Source organism: Daucus carota, chromosome 7 (assembly GCF_001625215.2).
Source record: "Daucus carota subsp. sativus chromosome 7, DH1 v3.0, whole genome shotgun sequence".
Lineage (NCBI taxonomy): Eukaryota > Viridiplantae > Streptophyta > Magnoliopsida > Apiales > Apiaceae > Daucus > Daucus carota.
The window spans coordinates 25,614,570-25,623,249 of NC_030387.2; the positions used below are offsets into that span (position 1 = coordinate 25,614,570).

The 8,680-nt window shown below is 27.2% G+C and overlaps 1 protein-coding gene across 11 annotated transcripts; it reads right to left on the reverse strand.

Annotated features, from left to right (window-relative positions):
* LOC108193694 (protein NUCLEAR FUSION DEFECTIVE 6, mitochondrial-like) lies at nt 1-3,133 on the reverse strand. Of its 11 annotated transcripts, XR_010285815.1 has the most exons (6): nt 2,904-3,132; nt 2,618-2,739; nt 2,032-2,077; nt 1,103-1,149; nt 801-856; nt 1-181 (listed from the first exon to the last, which is right to left on the reverse strand). XR_010285815.1 is itself a non-coding variant. In XM_017360472.2 (4 exons), the coding sequence occupies exons 1-3, from the start codon at nt 3,044-3,046 to the stop codon at nt 1,130-1,132; spliced, it is 285 nt and encodes a 94-aa protein (XP_017215961.1). In that variant the 5' UTR covers nt 3,047-3,133; the 3' UTR covers nt 1-181; nt 1,103-1,129. The 11 variants fall into 11 exon arrangements, 6 of the variants coding, with proteins under 6 accessions (XP_017215961.1, XP_017215962.1, XP_017215964.1 ...); XR_010285813.1 differs by lacking the exon at nt 2,032-2,077 and having other exon boundaries at nt 2,904-3,133; XR_010285818.1 differs by lacking the exon at nt 1,103-1,149 and having other exon boundaries at nt 2,048-2,077.
* Nucleotides 3,134-8,680: the final 5,547 nt, after the last annotated feature.

The following is an 8,680-nucleotide window of genomic DNA, read 5'->3' on the forward strand; positions in this document are numbered from 1 at the left end:
AACCCAGAAAGTAATTTTAAAATCATTGCCAACAAAAGAGAGATTCTTGATTATTTCATCTAAAGTATACATTTAAACAAAGAATTCCAAACACAAACACGTGCCTGTAGTTCTATAGTGTCTTTAACATGAGGGGGCTACGACCAATGCACCAACTCGCAGTAAATAAATCGTCATCCATCTACAATGCAAGTGCAGAAAAATATCTTAATTACGGTCATCAGTCATCATTATACGGGCACTAACAGGTTATCATAATGATCCAGAAAATGAATCTATACTCGAGAACAAAAAAAGAAAAGAAAAAAAAAACTGCACATCTTCACCCAAACTTGGCAAGTCATCATACACTAGATGGAGTTAATCACCGGGTCAAGAAAATTGCAAAATAACAGTTTAGCGTCAATTATGTTCTGTAATGTAGTGAAAGTATGAATATATGTGTACGTGTGAAAATTATAGGAACACATTCATACCATTAGGTGTCTAAATGAGAAAAGTGAATTTATCTTGTCAGACGATATCCTTGTAAAAAAATGTTTTCTACCAAAAAACAATCGAATGCTATCATGTAATATATGTTCGCCATGACTGTACGTGCACTTACCCATATTGTAAAATCAAGTATAAACAATCCCAGATGACTAATATGTATTATCTTTCGAAATATAATCTGTTTAAATATGCATTAATATTCTAACATAACTGTATGGCAGAAATTATTTACTCCATTATGAAGTGACTAGGATTAGGATTATGATAGTAATAGCACATCTGTAATGTGATTACTGAAATGTTACCTATTTAAGTTTCTTTCGTAAGACACTTTAGCTTGGCAGCATGCAATATCAGGAACCTGTAAACAAAACTAGATTCTCAAACTCAAACTCACTCTTATTATCTGCCTAGATCACAGAAGAAGCTAATAGATAATCAAACTTGTAAATGAAACTTAGATATTTTAGCTTATCCAAGTCTTAATTCCATAGTCTGGAAAAAAAAAAGGCAACACAAAAAAACTGAAATCTCAAGTTTCTGGAGCACAGTCAATACTACTTATCAAGGCATTTATTCATTTAAGAGGGTGCATGCAAGTACATACAACTTTGCCCGAACCCTTCATCCTTCATCATACATCATCGTTGCAATCTGATGGAATACAACGTATCAGCATGATCCTTCCATGAAATTAGATAAAATTCTCTAGAAAAAGTAAAAATCTAATAGGTCATCTATGACCTACTAGAATAAACTGAAATGACTAGTCACTAGTGAATAGATTTAAAAATTAATAACACCAGTAACTTTTTAATAGCATACCCAGGGAGACTACACTTTGTGTTGAGTGGAAAGAGTAATTTGTTATCCTTTGTTTTATGTACAAGGGATATTATATACTTTGCCAGGAAGGCAGGAACAGTCTAAAGTATTTTGAACTGGTAGTTTCTAGCCAAAATTGTATTCTAATTTCTAGTAGACTGAGGAAAAGAAAGTTCACTGTGATTATAGTTTCACCAAGTTGAAAAGTACATTGGGCACCACAAATAATGCAACATGAGATTTCACAACTGATAATAGCCATTCAGGGGTATAGTTTAGTTCCAATGCACTAGCGAGGTTAATAAGAGCTAAACATACACAAAACCATAAACATTATATGTTCCATTTGATGTCAATCCACACTGACAACTTTCTCAACAAACTTACTAATGATGAAACTTCAACTAAAATAAAAAAGGAACATAAGACAAAGAGTAGCAGCACCATACTCAGAGGATGACACGAAGGGCATTTTTATAACTGACAGTAAAGAGAAATTATAAGAACTAGTACATCACCAAATGGAGAACCAGATACACCCGGGCTTGTTCATTTGATGTTATTGATAAAACTTTGATCTATAAAAGCTTACTTCTTATTGGAAAAACCGAAAAAATATGGAAATAATAATATATTAGATAGCCAATTTAGTGTTTGCAACATTGGACAATGAAGAGATGACAATGACATATTACAAAAGTTGGAATTGACCTTAATTGTTGTTTACCAGATGTGCTATCCTGCCCAAGCTATAAATCTGATAAATATCAAAGAACACAAGGATCATGAGTTACTATGTGCTCATTAAACAAGTTGTTAACAGCACAAACTCGAAATCTTTAGCTCTGGTTTATACTTTATAAACGTAAAATTAATGGGAGAGATTTAAAAAATAACTATATCCTATACAAGGCAGTAAAAAATTCTCCATATTCCTTTTCAAACTCATTAGATATATATATTATAAATACTGTGCCTTACAATTCCTTCTAATTCACCATTGCAGTCCACTTCATACACATTATTGTACTTAATTATCCTTTTAACTTGTTAATACAATGCCGAACCAAGAAACCCCCAAATACTCATAACATAAACTCCGCAAATACAAGTACTATGAATCCACTCTATACACATCATTTCATGTATAATTTACTAATTCATCCAAAAACATGCATTACACAATAAAATTCAAATATTTAAGCACAAACACCGGATTATACAGAACTACAAAGAAATAAATACAGGCGAAAACTTAAACCGGAACACGAGAAAGCCTGAATTGATAAATACGCACCTTCAATAGTCCAACCAAGGGTGCGAGGAGAAACAGAGAGCATGGAAGTGAGCAATGCAGAAGAAGTGGCGGTATGAAACGGAAGCATCGATTCCAAAGCAAAGCTCATCTCAACTGGCGACCTATAGTTACACAAATCACAATCATGAATACACTTTATAATGATCTGGGTAATTCTTAAATTGTCGAATTTTTACACAAAACAAAAATTAGGAAAACAAGCAGATGCTAAAACGAAAAGGGTGACAAGAAATTAAAATGAAATTGAGTATAATTGAGGAGTTACCTTAAAATGCGAGGAGGAGAAGGGGGTTTAAGGGAGGGTAAGCGAAAGGGGGAAGGGGCTGATTTGGGTTTTATGCCGGACGCGAATCTCGAGGCAGAGCTCCGGGCAGATCGGACGGCTAATCTAGCTGCTATGGCGGCCATGGCTTTTCGATTCAGAAGCTCAGCTGCCAGGGGTCTGGGGTTTTGAGGTTTTGAAGAAATGAGTAGTGACTATCTTTTTTAGGGTTTTTTGTAGTCCTATCACCAGTACGGTGCTTTCCATTAACTAGCTTCCATAAAAAATTGTTTAATATATAAGAAAATTATAAATTTATAATATTATTACAAACAACTAGTGAAAAAAACCGCGCTTCGCGGCGGCGTTATAAATTTTGATATGAATTAATATTATAATAGCATAAAAATTATTTTGAGTCATCTTCCGGTTAAACATTTCACTAATAAAAAAATATTATAATTAGTATAATTTTTTTTAATTAGTCATCCTTACAATACTAATAATAAAATTAGTTCGAACCGCCTCCCGTCAAAGACAATATTGATCCATAATTATTATTTTTATTATAAAATTAAATATTATAATTTAGATCAAAATTAGTTTGAGCCGGTCCCTTATCAAACACAATACTAATAACAAAACATTATAATTTAGATATTAGTTTGAGTCTCTTTACTGTCAAACACAATACTAATAAATATTATTCTAATGATAAAATTAAATATTATAATTGGATAAAAATTATTTTGAACCGTGATCCCGTTTTGAAAAATATATATTATAATATAGAAAAAAAATTATTTTGGTCACTTTCCCGTCCAACATAATACTAATAAAAAAATTATTATTATTTAGATAAAAATTAGTTTGGGCCGTCTCCGTGCCCGTCACACACAATAGTAATGAACAATCATTTACATTATCATAAAATCAATATATGATTCCTATATTATATATCCTATTTTATTTTATTAATTATTTTTTATCTTATGATTCCTATTTATTATTTAAAAATTATTATTAGTTTATGGTTCTAATTTTTTTTTGCTATTAGTTTTTTTAATGATTATTATCTTTACAATCCTTTATTTCCTATTCAAAATTTAAGAAAAATATAAGACTAAATCGAATATAAAAATTGTACGTATTACTTTACAAATCTTTAATATAAATTGTATTTTATCTTTGATTTTCAGTTTAAATAAATATAAAAATTATTCTAATTATGATTAAATTAAAGATTATAATTGGATAAAAATTATTTTGAATCGTGGTCCTGTTTTAAAAAATATATATATTATAACATAGATAAAAAAATTATTTTAACCACTTTCCCGTCAAACGTAATACTAATAAAATTTTTATTATTTAGATAAAAATTAGTTTAGGCCACCTCTCGTGCCAGTCAAACACAATACTAATCAGGAATCATTTTGATTACCATAAAATCAATATATGATTCTTATTTTATATATCCTATTTATTTTATTAATTATTTTTATTTGATGATTCCTATTTATTAGTTAAAGAATATTATTCTTTTTATTATTCTAATTTGTGTGCTATTAGTTTTTTTAATGATTATTATGTTTACAATCCTTAATTTTTCACTCGAAATTTAAGAAAATTATAAGACTAAATTAAAAATAAAAATTGTATGTATTACCTTACAAATGTTAAATATAAATTGTTTTTTTATCTATTATTGTTAGTTTAAATAAATATAATCCTATTTTTTTAGGTTTCCCAAATAAGAAGATCCTTAAATTTGATTTTTTGAATTAAAATTCTATGTTCTATTCGAAATTCAAGAAAATTATAAAACTAAATCGAACTATTGTCGAGATTGGTCGTAAGTCCATGCATACTATCTGAGTGAGATTGCGAAGATGTCAAAGATGTTTTCACGATAGAGATTTTATTTTTTTCTTGATCATAATGGAACGACGTGAGTTTAGCTACGAACACAATGTGAGATTCTGGAAGATGCTGGTTTTTATTTTTTAAATATATAATTTGAAAAAAATTAATAAAATAAAATTATAATTTTTATAACTTTTTTCTGAAAGAAAATTTTTATAGCTTTTAAAAATAAGAATTGTATTTTTTAATTATATTTGTTCTATAATTGTTACTTTGAATAAATAGAATCCTACTCTTTTATGATTCCTAAATAAGTAAAAGAATGTACTAATATCTTGTCGAATTTTATATATAAAATTCAACTACATCTTCGATATATCTTATCGAAAATAAGAATTGTATATATTATTTTACAAATCTTAAATATAAATTGTATTTTATATATTATTATTAGTTTGAATAAATATAATCTTATTTTTTTTAGAATTACCAAATAAGAAAAGAATTATATCATCTTTAGGATTCAATAAGAAATACTGAATAAGAAAAGAGTTGTATGATCTTTAGAATACAATAAGAAAAGAGTTGTATTACTTTTAGAATTCTTGAACCTTATTTTTTGAATTATAACTATATTTTTTCTCCGAAATTTAAGAAAAATCAGAAGACTGAATCGAACAATTCTGGAGACGCCCGCATCCTCCTTTATATATATATATTGATTACATAAGCTATGATGACCACGATTACTCTCCTTATCATGAATAATTTAATTATATTTATCTACGTAATCTTACAACTCTGAATCTTGATTCGAAAAAACAAAACTTTTTACATTTTGAGACTAAGAACATCTTTAAAGGTAATATCTAAATTAATTAGTTATAATATGCTTATTTAGATGGATTATACAAATTTTTTGCTAATTGTAAACATATACACTCCAATGGTGTTATATATAATTATTATAAGCGAAATCATACATTAGAGCATCTCAAAGCGTGTCAACCTGTTAGCTATATCTTTCACTTGGCATCTATGTGTCATCTAGTTCGCTTGTTTAAAAAATATGTAAAATTTGAAACACTCCAGCCATTCATCCGTTAGCAAAAAAATATAAAAAATCATATTTGATGAGCTATATTTGTTGATTCAATGTACTTTTTATGTATAATTTTACCTAACGACAATTATACATAATCCCCTTTGAGCACATGTTTTCACTGCTAATGAGGATAACTAATGATTATGGCTAACAATTTCACAGATGTCTCTTGAAGATGCTCTAAAAGCATCTCCAACGGTGTTGGCTATAATCGTTGGCTAAATTGGACCTGTAAGACGTAATGTAAAATTTGCCGAACATGTAAGACATTTCGCTTCAATGGTATTGGTTGTATTGGTTGGCTATAATTTAAAAATAGTATGTTATTAATATTTTAGATTGTTAAAATAGAATATATCAGTTCAATATGGTAATAAATGATGTGCAATCTTCCTACAGATTACTTACAGACCTGTAGAGGTTCGACAAATTTAGTCATCCATAAGAGGTTGGCTAAATTTATAGACAACAGGTCACTATGGTTGGAGTGTGAACTTTTGAAGTGGTTGGCTAAATTTTTTATTTTTGGCATGACAACTCATCTTTTAGCTAAGGGGTCTTCATGGTTGGAGATGCTCTAATAGTCCTTTTGGTTCAACAAATCTATGGAATGATAAGCAGTTATCTATAATCACTTGGAGTGGAACTTTTTCTACATATTATCTAAAAGAGTCACCTAAATGACACATGGGATGACACATAGATTTTTAGCTAAGAGTTTTTAACCTGGGTGCTGGAATGACAAAAATATCTGCTTACAACTTATTTTAACAGCCGCCACCAAGAAATAAATCATTTATATTTATTTACTGTATTCATGGTTATATCTAACTCAAAATGTATGCGTACTAAAGAACAAACTAATAAAATATTGGTTTTCCTCAATATTAAAATTTATTTCGATACGATGACCACTTTTAATCTTTTTTCATTTGTTATATACACAATGTTTACATCGTGTGTCATATGTGAAAATTTTATTTTCACTTTGATGAAAAGAAACTTTATTATTTTAAAAACTATATCTTTACAGCTATTTGTAACAATGAGCTCGATTTTTACAATTTAAATTATAACATGTACTCGTATACACAAACATATAGTATTTAACAACTACAAATGTCACAGCAATAACCCAAAAGAAAAACTTGGACAACGATACAATTGGTAAGATTAATTTTATTAGTTTTGTACCAATTTCTTAAAAAATATTAAAAATAGTATTTAATTTTTTATTTGAACTCTTTTGGACTTTTTAATGTTATCTCTCCAGTGTTTAAAATATTATAAATTATACTTATTAACACTCAAACTAATATAAAAAAAATATCTTACAATTGTATATAACTAAACTATAACCAAAAAGACAAAATAAACACAAAAGTGCATATCGTATAAAATATATTGGGTAAAAATAATTATAATGAGTTCGTATTAAGTTTTTAATACGATATAAAAATTACATATTTGTTAATATTATTTCGCATATTATCCATATAAACTTGTGAAAAAATTAAAAAAATATTAAATTTCAATTGAACAGGTCTAAAAAGGTATATGCACAACTTAAAAAGAGGATTCTTGCTTTTCCAAACAACAGAGTTTTATGCATGCGGTCCTCATTTGAAAATTCTCTATGTTCCGTTCAATTTTCTAAAATTATAACCGGATGTCGATGGTGACAAAAAATTATATTACTTAAATACCAAAGTTAAAATTTACTTCTTGTAATAATCTGTAAATAATTAATTACCGGACCTCACACACATACAACTTAAAGCACGGTTTCAAACATCAATTCAAATAAGATAAAACAATGTCTGACAAACACATAAACATCAATTCAAATAAGATAAAATAATGTCTGACAAACAAATAATATAGTTTGAGTTCCAAACTTTGTCGAAAACACATAAACACGTAGAAATAAAATACAATGAAAATTTTGTCCATCACACCAAAGCAAGCATTTTTTGAAAACAATCGTGGATTTATTCAAAAAAAATAAAATTCAATCTTAATAATGATTTTTCATGATTATATTAATAGCGAGTAAATTAGTAAATAATGATTTAAATGATTAAATTAATGAAATCAAACAAATTAATACCCTTCAAATATTAGGGAAATATCTAAAAAAAACTATAATGATGATTTTATTATGATTATATTTACAGGAGGTGAATTAATATATAATGAGATTTTATTATATCATAGCTAGACATGTTAAATAAATACGCTTCCAATATAATGTTGGATAAATATGTTAGGCCACTTAGGGCACTAATATCACAAAAATTGGGTTTATATTAATTTAGATTTAAATATTATACGAATATAAAAACAATTTATAATATTGTAACTATAAAAAGGTAATGTATTATTTTTTATATATTAATGTTAATATCGAATAAATTAGTGGCAAATGAATTGTAATAATTGAATTAATAATAATTGATATAATAATGCTCTTCAAATATAAGGTGATCAAAAATATTTTTGAAATCATAAAAAGTTAATGTAGTATTTTTATTATATTAATATTAATATCAAGTAAATTAGTGGTGAATGTATTGTAATGACTAAATTAATAATAATTGATATAGTAATGCTTTTCAAATATAATGTGAACAAATATATTTTAGAAATCATAAAAAATTAATGTAGTATTTTTATTATATTAATATTAATATCGAGTAAATTAGTGACAAATGAATTGTAATGATTAAATTAATAATACTTGATATAGTAATGCCCTTCTAATATAACAGTGAAGCAGTGAACAAATATATTTTTGAAATCGAATTAA